General features: G+C 40.1%; 1 protein-coding gene across 7 annotated transcripts in view; it reads right to left on the minus strand.

The window, feature by feature from the left end:
- The window catches only part of LOC105480110 (MCF.2 cell line derived transforming sequence-like 2), a 261,761-nt gene that overhangs the window by 156,056 nt on the left and 88,179 nt on the right, over positions 1–17,526 (minus strand). For all 7 annotated transcript variants that reach the window (XR_011619936.1, XR_011619935.1, XM_011738576.3 and 4 more), the window contains 2 exons: positions 9,022–9,112; positions 6,264–6,383 (listed from right to left, as the gene is read on the minus strand). Coding sequence is in view for 5 of the 7 variants with exons in the window: in XM_011738576.3 (XP_011736878.2) it covers positions 6,264–6,383; positions 9,022–9,112 (211 nt within the window). In the remaining 2 variants the exon portion in view is untranslated. The remainder of the gene's footprint in view (positions 1–6,263; positions 6,384–9,021; positions 9,113–17,526) is intronic.

Here is a 17,526-nt window from a genome sequence, read left to right on the forward strand (position 1 = left end):
GGGATGGGGAGAGGGGCTGGCTACAAAGCGGCACAGTGAGGAAGTTTTGCGTGGTGATGGGACCGTTCTGTATCTTGATTGTGGTGACTGAATAATGCCGTGCATTTGTCAAACTTCATAGAACTGTACACCAAAGAGAGTGAATTTTACCTGATGTAAATTTAAAAATTTCAAAAATAAACGAGAGGCAGTTTCCCCACATATTTTTTTCTTCTTTTAATCTTTACAGGATAGAAATTTTTAGAAAGTTTTTATATTCTATATAGTGAAGAAAAAAAGCAGAATAATTCTAATCATCAAACCCACAGGACACACTGAGCATGTAAAACGGACCTTAAAACATTTTTTCTGTGTTTTCTTGGATTCTGTTTTTATCTGGCATCCTGTCATCACAGGTCAATTACATGAGCCACATTTTCTTATTTTCTGTACTCTTGAGGCTCCGGCATTTGTGGCCTCCATGATTAGGAAGAGACTGCCCCACCACCCCCACCCCAGGGCTAACCACTTCTTAGAGACTGTGAAGGGGTTAGCTGGGAGCAGGTCTTTCATATGCAAAACAACCAGTCTCAAATCCAAATCCCCAACCACCGCCTTATCAAACTCTCACACACCAGGCCAATGTTCACCTTGTCCTAAGTCATCCCAGGGCCAGGTACCAAGTAACAAAGGGACAACCCTTATACCCCAAAGACTGCAGGAGTTATTCTAACTAGTCCGTACTAAATCCTGCCTTGCTTTGCCTGCAGAAACTCCAGTAAACACTCTGGCCTAGACTTTCCTCTGCCTCCTTCTTCTGCCTCCTGACCAAAGCTTGGTGCTTCCCCAGTGGCCCATGTGGTGTGAGGTGACCCCGACCTCTGGGACATGTGAATATAATAAACTTCTTCCTTCCAAACCTGTCTCTTCATGTGGCCCCACCAACTTTACCATACATGCATATTCTTGGAACAATTGTTAAAAGCTAAAAATGTCGTGTTTCTTTTCCTTTTCTGTATACATTTGTGTTCTTATCTATAGATGCTTAAAACCGTTATTTCAAAGAAACACATGGTTTTTTAACTGCACAAGAAGCATTTCCTGTATTCTGACACAAACTTCATTTTAAGCAACCAGTTTCCACGATCATAGCCTCTTCAGGAGTTTTACAAGACTGCCTTGGTGACTTCACATTAACTGTTTTGTGGGGCTGCTATGAGTACAGCTGTTCCAGAATAGGGAAGTGCCTGGCCAGCAACAGGGACTCAGAAACCATCTACTGGGAGGCCAAGGTGGGAGGATGACTTGAGCCCAGGAGGTTGAGGCTGCAGTGAGTCCTGACGGTGCCACTGCACTCCAGCCTGGGTGACAGAGCAAGACACTGTCTCAAACAAAACGAAACAAAAACCAAAACCATTTACTACATCAAAGTACTTCGCCTCCATAGATAAAGGTAGAGGGAGGATGTCACTTGACTACAATTACATCCTTGGCCCACCTGATTCCTACACCAGTCAGGCAAAATAAACTCCTTTCCCCACAACACGTGAAAATATAATTATCTATCTAGAAATGACCAGGAAGATGTTATAAGAGAGGCTAGGAAGCTACAAAGTAAAGTGCTAATATCACAACCACGTTTTAAAATAAAGAAGACAAACTGACAGTTTGAACTGTCATTGAGAAGGCAACACGTATTTCGAAGTTAGATTTCATCAAGCTTGGTGACTTCAGACTCTGCCGTTTCTGGAGCATCAGCGCTACCACGGAGTGTGACCTTGTGCGTTAGGTGAAATGGTAACTTACGGGGTGAACTTGCATTAAAGAATGCCCTACTCAATGTACCCAGGGTTTGGGTGACTGAGAGCATTTTCAAAAAGCATTTTAAGTTTGATTTTAAACTTAAAATCAAAAGCAGGACACGTAGGGAATCAACCTACACTACCACAAATAGAGGTAGCTAAAGTCAGAGTATCGAGATAAAGTAGATGTTCAGTCCCGCCTAGGATAGATGCACCATGTGAAAAGGAGGGCATAAGTCACAAATGTATCTGTGTACATATAAGCATGCCTAGATCATATGTATAATACGTATAAAACACATGTGTTTTATGTGCAATCAGGGAAATATGCATGACGTTTGGTCAAATGCTCAGTTCCAATTCCAAACGTTTTTGAGTGGCAAGAAGAATTGATGACTCTTCATTTCTGAAGGGGAGGCATGAAGGGACTCATGAGGATGATGACAAGTCATTGGCTTCTTGTTGGTCTCCATCTCTTTCCAAACATCAACAGTTACTCAAGTTAGGAAAACTGAGCAAAGAACTCAGGCCTTACATTTTCCTTAAACACTCAAGTATTTTAAAAATGAGTATTTAAAATAGAATGGGAAATTCATTTTGAGTTTGGCTAATCCCCAAAGTAGAAAAGAAATGATTTTCAGAAATCTGATTATTAATATAAGACAGAACCCAAACAAGGAAAATAAGAGTGGGAAAGGAGAGAGAAAAATGAGAAAAATTCCTTGTCTAAGATGGCAAGTCTTCACTGAGATGGGTTAACCATTCTTTTAGAGTAATTTTATTTATTTATTTATTTATTCATTTATTTATTTATTTATTGGGACAGGCTCTTGCTCTGTCGCCCAGGTTGGAGTGCAGTGGTGCGATCTTGGCTCACTGCAACCTCTGCCTCCTGGGTTCAAGCAATTCTCCTGCCTCAGCCCCCCCAAGTAGCTGGGACTACAGGTGCATGCCACCACGCCCGACTAATTTTTGTATTTTTAGTAGAGACAGGGTTTTGCCATGTTGGCTAGGCTGGTCTTGGACTCCTGACCTCAGATGATCCGCCCACCTCAGCCACCCAAAATGTTGGGATTATAGGCGTGAGCCATGGTGTCCGGCCCTCTTTCAGAGTAATTTTAATTAAAGCTATTTTTTGTTAATTTTGAATGGATAATATTTATAGATAGTAATAAATTTGAACAGAAAAAGTCTATCTAAATAGAAAAATCCTCCCCCTTCCCACTTACCCCCAGCCATCTAGGTGGAGATCTAGAAGGCAACCAGTTTAACCAGCTTCTTGTATATCTTGTGTATCCTTCTCAAGATGATCTATGCACAATCATATATATGGCCCTCTTATTTTATCCGAATGGGAATCGGAATGGGATATACTGTTCTCCCCTTGACTTTACCCTCACTTAAATACACATCTTACATGGACTGAAATTTAAGGTATCAGTATGAACTTGTGATTTCTAGAATATTTGTAATTACAAATATGTACATGTATATGTGCATATACATGCATATATTTACAGCTGCTGTCTGCTGAAAGAGCCTACAAACAAAGATACCAAGTAGTAATAGCACATCTTGCATCCAGATCTTGGACTCTAATACTTTTCAACACCAAAAGGAACCAGGGCTCTTGAGAGAAATGGCTGGTAACAAAGCTGGATCAGAGCATGCCTGAGAGGGGCCTAGATGATCACATTAGGCCAGAAAGTAAGGAAGTGCCAAAAAAAACATGATAGGGACATGTCACAAGGACACAAGAGTCAGCTTGAAGGGGTTCCCGCTGGCCAAATCTGGGACAGCCGGAGCACCACAATAATTGAGAGCAGCAATGAATTACAAACCACTGAAAAACTAAGAATCCAAAACTATAATATACAAATAGGGGAGAAGGGAAAGCTGTAGCTTACAGTAAAATACCATCATTTACTGATTAGTAAATGATGAGAGTGCTGGAGTTGAAAAACCATTATTCTGCAACCAATAAATAAAGGTTGTTTCAGGCAAGAATCTTCAATGGATATTAAAGAGAGATTGGACTTTTTAGAGGAGCAGATATTTGCATGATCTTAAAGCGTCTCTGCAAAGATTATTAGTTGCGAGGGAAAGAATCTATTTAATATTTGGGAAAGTGGACAACACTTTGACTAGGGGATCAAAATTCACATCACCAATAGGGGACAGACGAGCACCGTGGGCTTCCAGGCAATACTCCGAGAAGGACATGTATCACTTAAGTAGCATAAAAGATGAAGAAAGGGCTGGATGCAGTGGCTCACGCTTGTAATCCCAGCACTTTGGGAGGCCAAGGTGGTTGGATCACCTGAGGTCAGGAGTTCGAGACCAGCCTGACCAACATGGTGAAACCCCGTCTCCACTAAAAAAAAATACAAAAATTATCCGGGCGTAATGGCAGGCACCTGTAATCCCAGCTACTCAGGAGGCTGAGGCAGGAGAATCACTTGAACTTGGGGGGCAGAGGTTGCAGTGAGCCAAGATCACGCCATTGCACTCCAGCCTGGGCAACAGAGCAAAACTCCATCTCAAAAAAAAAAGATATGGAACACTTCCTAGAAAGTTCCTTTTGTCTCCTTCCAACTAGTCTCCACCACCCTCATCCCTAACAGCAGCCACTGTTTTGATTTTCTATCACAACATAGTTTTGCCTATTCTTGAACTTTTCCTAAAAGGAATCATAATCATACTGCTTAATGTCTAGCTTCTTTCTCTCAAGAGAATATGTTTGAAATGTATCCATGTTGTTGAACGTATCAGTACTTCACTCCTTTTTATTGCTTAATAGTATTACATTATATAAATGTGCCACAACTTATATATACTTTTCCGTTGACCAGCTGATGGACATTCCTGTGTATGTCCTTTTGTGAATTTGTGTTTTCATTTCTCCTGGTTGGGTCATAGGTTAGGTGTATGTTTACTTTTAAAGAAACTATCAGTCAGGCACAGTGGCTCACGCCTGTAATCCTAGCACTTTGGGAGGCTGAAGCGGGTGGATTACTTGAGGTCAGAAGTTCAAGACCGGCCTGGCCAACATGGTAAAACCACATCTCTACTGAAAATACAAAAATTAGCTGGGCGTGGTGGTGGGCACCTGTAATCCCAGCTGTTTGGGAGGCTGAGGCAGGAGAATGACTTGAACTCAGGAGGTGGAGGTTGCAGTGAGCTGAAATTGCACCACTGCACTCCAGCCTGGGCAACAGAGCAAGACTCCATCTCAAAAAAAAAAAAAAAAAAAAAGGAAGAAAAAAAGAAACTATCAGCTGTTTCCATTGTGGTTGTACCATAACTTACCACTTTTATTGGCTACAAAGTACACTGATTGGGTAGATAATTATTTATTTAACCAGTCCCCTATTGTCAAGTATTAAGTTATTCTCAATCTTTTACCTTTATAAACAGCTTAATAATGAACATTGCTGTCTAAGCAGCTTTGTCCAGATGTGTGAAAATATCTATAGAATAACTTTACAGGTGGGTGAAAGAGGGTGTACATTTGAATTTTCTATAAATACTGATAATTAATCCTTCACATTGCTCATTACCAACTCCATTCCTACCAGCAAATTATAAGAGTGCTTGTTTTCTCATATCTGTTTGCCAGAGTTATAGGTAAAATTTTGAATCTTCTAGTTTTGTTTTTTTCTTCTGAGAATCACAATGTTGACTTTTTACTTTAGTTTCCTGTATTTATGTCACCCCTATATTTCAGATCTGTGTTTTGTTTCACCTGTACAATTTAGCTTCCTCACAAGTCCCTTTCTATCATTTTAGACACCACCTTCAGACGAATTTTACCATGTCACTCCCCAGGTAGAAAACCTTCCCTGGCGCCTGGTGTGGTGGCTCACACCTGTAATCCCAACACTTTGGGAGGTCGAGGTGGGTGGATCACCCAAGGTCAGGAGTTCAAGACCAGCCTGACCAACATGGTAAAACCCTGTCTCTACTAAAAATACAAAAATTAGCCAAGCGTGGTAGCACATGCCTGTCATCCCAGCTACTAGAGAGGCTGAGGCAGGAGAATCACTTGAACTCAGGAGGCGGAGGTTATGGTGAGCTGAGATTGCATCATTGTACTCCAGCCCGGGTGACAAGAGAGAAACTCTGTCTCAAAAAAAAAACAAAAAAACAAAAAAAGAAAAAGAAAACCTTCCCTAGATCCCCACTGTCTACTGAATAAAATCCAAACCCTGCATCCTCACACTGAAGATCTAGTCCATGTTTCTTACTCTTTCCTCCAAAAGATTACTGTTTACGTGCTCCAACACAAATGAAGCTTCCCATGGGCCTCCGTCCAGTGTGTACTTCCCGCCTTTATGCCTTCACACATATGGTTCCCTCAGCCCAGAAAACCCTTTTCTCCCTCTCTACCTGTTGAATCTTACCTTGCCCAGAAACCCTGCCCAAATGCCATCTTCGCCAGACGCCCTAACCAAATGAGACAAGATGAAAGGTCAAGCTTACCGGCACTTTCTTTTTCAATTCATTTCGATAGTATTTAATGCCAATGTCAGTAAACGTCCTCTGGATAAAGCGAGATGGACGAAGGATGAATATAAGCTGTAAATTTCCTGGAAATGCCACCTGCAAGCATCAGGAAAAGTGTCAGGAGGAGAGAGAAAATGTCATATCCATTACCAGGGTCTACATTGGTCTCCCCTTACCCAAGATCAAGACCACTGAAGGAAAAGTTAAAATGAATGCCATGATGTAAATCTCACCAGATTTCAGGGCTGAAAGAGACCTTAGAGGTCAGATAAGCCTAACGCCTCCTGAAAAACCAAAGCTAACCAAACGAGCAAGCAAAAATGTTTTCTGATTATAAAAATGATTCATATTATTTATAGAAAAATTGGGAAATTAATAAAAGTATACATTAGAAAGTGAAAACTCACCCATGGGTTTTCACAGCCATACTTAATATTTCCATCTGTTTACTTATAGGATGTTTTCTTTGTTTAAATATCTTTATCATGGCTCATATTATTAAAATATTTTGTAACTGGCCTTTTCACTTAATGTTATACCATAGGCTTTTATTCCTGTTATTAATAAATTCTTTGGAAATATTATTCTTTATGGGTGTACAATTTATTTAACCAATCCCTTATTGTTAATCATTTAGGCTTTTTGATAATTTTACTATTGTAAATAATGCTGATATGAACATCTTTATCCACATCTTGGAATATTTTCTGAGGCTAGAATCGTAGAATAATTACTGAATCAAAGAGTTAGTATTTTAAGTATTCTTGATGTATATTATTGCTAAGTTGCTTTCAGAAAGTATTGCCCTCATCTTAAGGCAAGGTTCTGAGCAATGAGATAGCCCAGGTTCATATAATTGCTTAGGGGCAAACCTAGGAACCCAGGTCTCCATGGGAACTGCCACGGCTTTCCATTCTTCCAGTGGTTCCCCCAAAGCAACCTCCTATGGCGCCTTTTTTTTTTTTTTTAATCTAAATCAGGTCTTTACTCCAGACTATTTTGATTCACTAGGACTGGGATGAAATCTAGGTATCAGTATTTTCAACGAGCACGTGAAGAGGTTCTGGCAGGTAGCCAGATTTGGGGATCCCTGCACTATAGCATGTTTTACATATAAAATGATCAACGTAATTCTGGAACAAATTAGGCTCAGATACTAGATTACTCATGTGTTATGTATGGACCCTGGAAAGCCAGAACTCTCTAGAGGCCAGACTGGAATAGTCATGGGCATCAATCATGGCTGCAGTTATCCCAAAGATAAATCCTGTATCCAAAACTAAACTAAAGGGAGAAAACAATCCATGCAGTGATGGGAGGACTCCCTTCCCCATCTTTGAATGCAAGCTCCTAACAGAAGAACCTCGCGCTTTGTTGTCCCAAGACGGAAAGTATTGGCTGAGGCATAATTTGTGAATTTGGATGAGGCTCTAGAGCAATCTGACAGGGACTCCGTGTGTGTGCATGTTTGCATGTGTGACTCCTTCTGCAAGCAGGTTTAAGTGAGGTTTCAAATGTCCCTCTCCTGCCCTGCTTTACCACACTACCACATCCATCCTCTTTAGCCAGTCCCAACTGCTCCAGAGGGGCTATGCTCAGGTAAAAATGTTGACTTAGCTGGCCCTAAGGTGTCTCTGCTTGTGGCAGAGTTCACAAGTTTGAGGTCCCTACAGAGGAAGGACACATCTACTTGCTGAAAACAACAAATAGGGTTCAAAAGCAGACTATAAGCAAAAGGAGGCCAATCCAAGGTGATATAATTTAATGCAAATGCAAGCACACCTCCCACCACGCTACTTAAATATCATTGGGTCTGTTTTTGCCATTGTCTTTCTAATATATGAATAAATAATTTGGCTAGGTGCAGTGGCTCAAGCCTGTAATCCTAACACTTTGGGAGGCCGAGGTCCACAGATCACTTGAGGTCAGGAGTTCGAGACCAGCCTGGCCAACATGGTGAAACCCTGTCTCTACTAAAAATACAAAAACTAGCCAAGCGTGGTGGTGCATGCCTGTAATCCCAGCTGCTTGGGAGGCTGAGGCAGGAGAATCGCTTGAACCCGGGAGGCAGAGGTTGCAGTCAGCTGAGATCGCACCACTGCACTCCAGCCTGGTTGACACAGTGAGACACTGTCTTAATAATAATAATAATAATAATACTGAAATAAAGACTGTCTTAAATTGAATTGCCCCCAAAGCAAATCCTCGGACACGGATTGGTGCAGGTATTTTGTCGGGGAAGTGATTCCAGGAAGCTCGAATGAGGGAATGCTAAGGAAGACAACAATGAATAGAGTGGCAATGTCTCAATGAGGTGGTTACTACTGTAGGCAAAGGGGGCTGAGACTCTCTGGGATACTGTGTGGAACACACCTCAGAATTGCCCCACTGCGGGTCTGGAAGCTGGGGTGTTTATCTTCCAAATCCTCTAACTCAATGGTCGCAGGTTACCCCTGGGGCATTAACTTTCCAGTACTCCCCACCTGCCCCTCTTCAGTGACCAGAGAAGTCAGTAGGTAGAGAGACTTAGGAAGTCTTTGACATGCTCAGAATTGTGTGCAGGTGACCTGCAGATGGCAGAGGAGATAGGGATGTGACATAACAGCACCTGTTACAAAGATCTTCCCAAAATTTGACATAAAATAATTGCCTTTTCCCTAGGACTTTGATATGAAATAGTTGAACAGACAACTTAAATGACTTTTATAATAAAAGCACAAAAATAAATATTTACGGCTATTCGTGTCAAGGACGCCTTTACAGAGCTCCACTTGTCTCTTCGTCTGTCGATAACAACAACGAATCCAATGCTGGCAGCCTCCACACTGCAAAGAAGGGTGGTCAGTGTCAGAGATTAGACCCATATGCTCCATGTGGCTCCCACAGCAGAATACACCCTGGAGCCTCCACAGCACTCCAGGCTCACCTTGTAAACACCCTGCACAGCACAACCAACTCCCTCTCCCAGTCTGAGCCTGGGAATCTTAACAAAATGGATACTTTGTCTATCAGACCCACTTAAGGACTGCCTTTCTGGCTGGCAAATGCATGAAACACCAAAGGAACACATGTGTTCAAGCCCAAAGGAATATGCACGTGTCAGGTGAGCATCACATATCCCCAGTGTAGGCAGAGGACCTCGAGGTTGAGCTCTGCCATCCTTCCACTCCCAAAGCAAACATTCATAGAGCTATCAGTACAGTAACATGCTCAGCTATGAGGCTCGAGAGCAATCTGAGAGGGAGTAAAGAGAGAGGTGTTCGGAATTAATACATGTCAGTGGGAAAAGCAACCCCGTCGCAGTGCCTGGCTATAAATAGGTCAAGACACCATATGCTTGAGAAGACATCATTATCACTAAGACCAAAAGGAAGCTGTTTGGTCCCCTCTCAAGTCCTCATGAAATTCTGACAGAATCCTTCGAAAGTAGAATTCTAAAAGTGAAAACATTTTTCTTATCTCCTTTGGGAAGAAGAATGGTACAGAGAAAAGAGCAAGGGCTTTAGAGCCTGGTTCAAACCCTAGTGTTGCCACTTACTAGCAGTGACTTACTAGCAGAGTTCACCTAACTCTGCTAAAATTCGGTGCTCTTCTCTGTAAAATGACAATCATATTACCAGTAATAAGATGGTTAAAAGCACAGATTCTGGAACCAACTTGACTAGATTTGAATTCTGAATTCTATTGTGTGTGCTTTTGGGGGGTTGAGTGGTAGTTACTTAACCCCTGTAGTTTCTCGGACTCTTCGTTTGTAAGGCAGAAATAATAAAATAGTATCTATCTATGAGGTTGATACGAGGATTAAATGTGTGTGTGTGTGTGTGTGTGTGTGTGTGTGTACACATGTATGTACAAACATGCAAAATGCTCAGAACAATGCCTGACACTTGGTAATGCTGTATAAGAACTAGCTATTATTCTTTCTTTCTTTTCTCCACTTCTATTATGTCTTATGTGCTTGTCACAGAGATAAAAAGAGATATAGTACATGATAAGTAGTTGGCCTAGAGTAAACCTTCAGTAACTCTCTAATATTGGGTGAAAGGTGGGCTCTACCCTACAAAAGTGTGTACATGTGAATGAGGCAGAAGGTCTAAGCAAAACCTGCAAGAAAACATAAGTAGCTAATCTCAGTTAAGCATCACTGGGTTAATCGATTCTCACAGCCCCATACTGACCCAGGTTAGCTTGCTGAAAACTCATTTTAAAAGTGAAAGTGAAATAAGGACATTTGCAGGCAACTAGAGGTGAGAGAATTTATTGTCATTAGACATACACTTGAAGAAATATAGATTCAGCTGATGTTTAGGAAAATTTTCACTCCTACCAAAAACAAACAAAACACTGGTGAAGTTAAAAGCTCATATTTTTCCTTAAACATGGGAGAACTGTGAAGACAAAGAAATATAAATGAACAAACTCCAGAGAGACTTAAGACCTTCCATAGAGAGCAAATACTAAAGGAGACCTTTACATAAAGTGGTGGTTGCCTATTCTGGGAATAGGCAGGCAAATGAATGAATCTGAAGGGAAATAATCCAACATGATAACCTGATTTTCTTTTTTTTTTTGAGACGAGTCTCACTTTGTCACCCAGGCTGGAGTGTAGTGGCACCATCTTGGCTCACTGCAAACTCCACCTCCCAGGTGCAAGTGATTCTCCTGCCTCAGCCTCCTGAGTAGCTGGGATTACAGGCATGCACCACGACACCCAGCTAATTTTTCTATTTTTAGTAGAGACAGGTTTCACCATGTTGTTTAGGCTGGTCTCAAACTCCTGACCTCAAGCAATCCACCCACCTCAGCCTCCCAAAGTGCAGGGATTACAGGCGTGAGCCACCGCACCTGGCCCAGCATAGTAACTTGAATCTGCAAGAGGGAATGAAGAGTTATGTAAACGTTAAATATGTGAATATATAGTGTATACATAGTATTATCAACTATTTTTTTATTTCTCTGAAGACTACTGACGAATCAAAGTAAAAGTAACAAAGTATTATTATAAAATAAATGACGTCACAACAATAGCATGAAGAATGGAATGAAGTAAAATTACTTTTACTTATTATTAGCCAGGTGCAGTAGCTCACACCTATAATCCCAGCAACTTAGGAGGCCAAGGCGGGAGGATCGCTTGGGCTCAGGAGTTCAAGGCCAGCCTGAGCAATATAGCAAGACACTACCTCCACTAAAATTTAAAAAATTAGCCAGGCATGGTGGCATGTACCCATAGTCTCAGTTCCTCAGTAGGCTGTTGTAGGAGGATTGCTTGAGCCCAACAGATAGACTGGGCTCAAAACAAAAACAAAAACAAAAACCCCCCAAAAACAAAGTACTATTAAAACTAGTATTGGGTGAAATTAAACTATACTATTTATGTTGTATATAAAGTGGTATGAAATTAATCCCAGGTAGATTGTGCTAATTTAAAAACACATACTGTGACATTAGGAAATAATTGCTAAAAACTCAATAAAGGAGATAAACAGAATACTGAAAATATTTGAATAATTCAAAAGAAAGCAGGAAAGGAGAAATAAGGGAACAAGTCAGAGATGGGTAGATTAAAACCCAACCATCTTAATAATCACATTAATTGGAAATTGCCTATAACACTCCATTTAAAATGCAAATAGCCAATGCAAAAACATACCAAAATGTAAAGACCATCGACACTATGAAGAAACTGCATCAACTAACATGCAAAATAACCAGCTAGCATCAGAATGACAGGATCAAATTCACACATAACAATATTAACCTTAAACATAAATGGGCTAAATGCCCCAATTAAAAGACACAGACTGGCAAATTGGATAAAAAGTCAAGACCCATTGGTGTGCTCTATTCAGGACACCTATCTCACGTGCAAAGACACACATAGGCTCAAAAAAAGGGATGGAGTAATATTTACCACGCAAATGGAAAGAAAAAAAAGGCAGGGGTTGCAATCCTAGTCTCTGATAAAACAGACTTTAAACCAACTAAGATCAAAAAAGACAAAGAAGGGCATTGCATAGTGGTAAAGGGATCAATGCAACAAGAAGAGCTAACTATCCTAAATATATATGCACCCAATACAGGTGCACCCAGATTCATAAAGCAAGTCCTTAGAGACTTACAAAGAGACTTAGACTCCCAAACAATAATACTGAGAGACTTTAACACCCTACTGTCAATATTAGATGGAGACAGAAAATTAACAAGGATATTCAGACTTGAACTCAGCTCTGGACCAAGCAGACCTAATAGACATCTACAGAACTCTCCACCCCAAATCAACAGAATATACATTCTTCTCAGCACCACATAGCACTTATTCTAAAATTGACCACATAATTGGAAGTAAAACACTCCTCAGCAAATGTAACAGAATGGAAATCATAACAAATAGTCTCTCACACCACAGTGCAATCAAATTAGAACTCAAGATTAAGAAACTCACGCAAAACTGCACAACTACATGGAATTTGAACAGTCTGCTCCTGAATGACTACTGGGTACATAAAGAAATGAAGGCAGAAATAAAGATGTTCTTTGAAACCAAAGAGAACAAAGACACAATGTACCAGAATCTCTGGGACACAGCTAAAGCAGTATTTAGACGGAAATTTGTAGCATTAAATGCCCACACAAGAAAGCAGGAAAGATATAAAATCAACACCCTAACATCACAATTAAAAGAACTAGAGAAGCAAGAGCAAACAAATTCAAAAGTTAGCAGAAGACAAGAAATAACTAAGATCAGAGCAGAACTGAAGGAGATAGAGACCTGAAGAACCCTTCAAGAAATCAATGAACCCAGAAGTTGGTTTTGTGAAAAGATTAACAAAATAGATAGACTGCTAGCCAGACTAATAAAGAAGAAAAGAGAGAAGAATCAAGTAGACACAATAAAAAGTGATAAAGGGGATATCACCACTGATCCCAAAGAAATACAAACTACCATCAGAGAATACTATAAACAACTCTATGCAAATAAACTAGAAAATCTAGAAGAAATGGATAAATTCCTGCACACAAACACCCTCCCAAGACTAAACCAGGAAGAAGTCGAATCCCTGAATAGATCAATAACAAGCTCTAAAATTGAGGCAGTAATTAATAGACTACCAACCAAAAGAAGCCCAGGACCAGACAGATTCACAGCCAAATTCTACCAGAGGTACAAAGAGGAGCTAGTACCATTCCTTCTGAAACTATTCCAAACGATAGAAAAAGAGGGACTCTTCCCTAGCTCATTTTATGAGGCCAGCATCATCCTGATACCAAAATCTGGCAGAGACACAACAAAAAAAGAAAATTTCAGGCCAATATCCCTGATGAACATCAATGTAAAAATCCTCAGTAAAACACTGGCAATCGAAACCCAGCAGCACATGAAAAACTTATCCACCACGATCAAGTCGGCTTCATCCCTGGGATGCGTTCAACATATACAAATCAATAAATGTAATCCATCACATAAACAGAACCAAAGACAAAAACCACATGATTATCTCAATAGATGCAGAAAAGGCCTTCAATAAAATTCAATACCCTTCATGCTAAAAACACTCAATAAACTAGGTATTGATGGAACATATCTCAAAATAATAAGAGCTATTTATGACAAACCCACAGCCAATATCATACCAAATAGGCAAAGCTGGAAGCATTCCCTTTGAAAACCGGCACAAGACAAGGACGCCCTCTCTCACCACTCCTATTCAACATAGTATTGGAAGTTCTCGCCAGGGCAATGAGGCAGGAGAAAGAAATAGAGTGTATTCAAATAGGAAGAGAGGACATCAAATTGTCTCTGTTTGCAGATGACATGATTGTATATTTAGAAAACTCCATCGTCTCTGCCCAAAAGCCCCTTAAGCTGATAAGCAACTTCAGCAAAGTCTCAGGATACAAAATCAGTGTGCAAAAATCATAAGCATTTCTATTCACCAATAATAGACAGAGAGCCAAATCACGAGTGAACTCCCATTCACAATTGCTACAAAGAGAATAAAGCACCTAGAAATACAATTTATAAGGGATGTGAAGGACCTCTTCAAGGAGAACTACAAACCACGGCTCAAGGAAATAAGAGAGGACACAAACAAATGGAAAAACATTCCATGCTCATGAATAGGAAGACTTAAGATCATGAAAATGGCCATACTGCCCAAAGTAATTTATAGATTCAATGCTATTCCCATCAAGCTACCATTGACTTTCTTCACAGAATTAGAAAAAATTACTTTATATTTCATATGGAACCAAAAAAGAGCCCATAGAGCTAAGACAATCCTAGCCAAAACAAAGTTGAAGGCATCATGCTACCTGACTTCAAACTATATTACAAGGCTACAGTAACCAAAACAGCATGGTACTAGTACTACAATAGATACATAGACCAATGGAACAGAACAGAGGCCTCAGAAATAATGCTACACATCTACAACCATCTGATCTTTGACAAACCTAACAAAAACAAAGCAATGGGGAAAGGATTCTCTATTTAATAAATGATGTTGAGAAAACTAGCTAGCCATATGCAGAAAACTGAAACTGGACCCCTTCCTTATGCCTTATAAAAAAAAATAACCCAAGGTGGATTAAAGGCTTAAACAGAAGACCTAAAACCATAAAAACCCTAGAAGAAAACCTAGGCAATGCCATTCAGGACATAGGCATGGGCAAGGACTTCATGACGAAAATACCAAAAGCAATTGCAACAAAAGCCAAAACTGACAAATGGGATCTAATTAAACTAAACAGCTTCAGCACAGCAAAAGAAACTACCATCAGAGTGAAGAGGCAACCCACAGAATGGGAGAAAATTTTTGCAATCTATCCATCTGACAAAGGGCTAATATCCAGAATCTACAAGGAACTTAAACAAATTTACAAGAAAAAAACAACCGCATCAAAAAGTGGGTGAAGGATATGAACAGACACTTCTCAAAAGAAGACATTTATGTGGCCAACAAACATATGAAAAAATGCTAATCATCACTGGTCATTAGAGAAATGCAAATCAAATCCACAATGAGATACCATCTCACACCAGTTAGAATGGCAATCATTAAAAAGTCAGGAAACAACAGATGCTGGAGAGGATGTGGAGAAAGAGGAGCACTTTTACACTGTTGGTAGGAGTGTAAATTTGTTCAACCATTGTGGAAGACAGTGTGGCAACTCCTCAAGAATCTAGAACCAGAAATACCATTTGACCTAGCAATCCCATTACCGGGTATACACCCAAAGGATTATAAATCATTCTACTATAAAGACACATGCACACATATGTTTACTGCAGCACTGTTACGATAGTAAAGATTTGGAACCAACCGAAATGCCCATCAATGATAGACTGGATAAAGAAAACGTGGTACATATATACCATAGAACACTATGCAGCCATGAAAAAGAATGAGTTCATGGTCCTTGCAAGGATATAGATGGAGCTGGAAACCATCATTCTCAGCAAATTAACACAGGAACAGAAAACCAAACACCGCATGTTCTCACTCATAAATGGGAGTTGAACAATGAGAGCACATAGACACAGGGAGGGGAACATCACACAGTGGGACCTATCAGCAGGTGGGGGGGTGAGGAGAGGGAGAGAATTAGGACAAATACCTAGTGTAGATGATGGGTTGATGGGTGCAGCAAACCACCATGGCACATGTATACCTATGGAAAAAACCTGCTCGTTCTGCACATGTATCCCAAAACTTAAAGTATAATAAATAAATAAATAAATATTTAAAAAGGCAAATAGAGACAGAGTAAATACACTGCTTACAAAAGATACACTTTTGTGTATCAGGACAGAGTTAGATTGAAAGAACAGGGTAGTAAAACATACACCATGCTATCACTAGTCATAAGAAAGCCAATGTGGCTATGTTAATATTTTTCAAAGTAGTATTTATGACAAGGAGTATTGGCAGAGATAAATTATTCATAAATATAAAAGGGTCAATTTATCAGGAACACATAAAAATCCTAAATGTCTAAGCGTGCAATAACATTGCCCCAAAGACACTAAGCAAAAATGGGTAGAACTAAAAGAAAAACAGATAAATCCACAAAGTTTGAGATTCTAGTATTCCTCTCTCAGTAACTGATAGAACAAGCAGTCAAAAATTAGTAAGAACATAGACCTGACTTGGAAGAACGCAACATCTAGCAACGCAGAAGATATTCTTTTCAAATGCTCATGGAATGTTTAACAAAATAGACCATTGTCTGGGTCATAAAGCAAGTATCAACACTTTTTTTTTTTTTTTTTTTTTTTGACGAGAACGAGACATTTATTTCAAGATTTCAGGGGAGACCACCAGGTATCTAAGGCTAGGCCCCAGAAGAGAGACAGCAGGGTGAGCTGGGAGCCCTGGATTCAAGCTCTGGCCTGCTGTTTCTGTGTGCCACATCTCAGGACAGGTCATGCATCCCTTTGAGTCTCTTATTATTATTATTATTATTATACTTTAAGTTCTAGGATGCATGTGCACAACGTGCAGGTTTGTTACATATGTATACATGTGCCATGTTGATGTGCTGCATCCATTAACTCGTCATTTACATTAGGTGTATCTCCTAATGCTATCCCTCCCCTCTCTCCACTCCCACAATAGGCCCTGGTGTGTGAGGTTCCCCTTCGTGTGTCCAAGTGATCTTGTTGTTCAATTCCCACCTATGAGTGAGAACATGCGGTGTTTGGTTTTCTGTTCTTGAGATAGTTTGCTGAGAATGATGGTTTCCAGCTGCATCCATGTCCCTGCAAAGGACACGAACTCGTCCTTTTTTACGGCTGCATAGTATTCCATGGTGTATATATCCCACATTTTCTTAATCTAGTCTGTCACTGATGGACATTTGGGTTGGTTCCAAGTCTTTGCTATTGTGAATAGTGCCACAATAAACATACGTGTGCATGTTTCTTTATAGCAGCATGATTTATAATCCTTTGGGTATATACCCAGTAATGGGATGGCTGGGTCAAATGGTATTTCTAGTTCTATATCCTTGAGGAATCGCTACACTGTTTTCAACAATGGTTGAACTAGTTTACAGTCCCACCAACAGTGTAAAAGTGTTCCTATTTCTCCACATCTTCTCCAGCACCTGTTGTTTCCTGACTTTTTAATGATTGCCATTCTAACTGGTGTGAGATGTTATCTCATAGCGGTTTTGATTTGCATTTCTCTGATGGCAAGTCATGATGAGCATTTTTTCATGTGTCTGTTGGTTG

The sequence above is a fragment of the Macaca nemestrina genome, chromosome 2 (assembly GCF_043159975.1).
Source record: "Macaca nemestrina isolate mMacNem1 chromosome 2, mMacNem.hap1, whole genome shotgun sequence".
Lineage (NCBI taxonomy): Eukaryota > Metazoa > Chordata > Mammalia > Primates > Cercopithecidae > Macaca > Macaca nemestrina.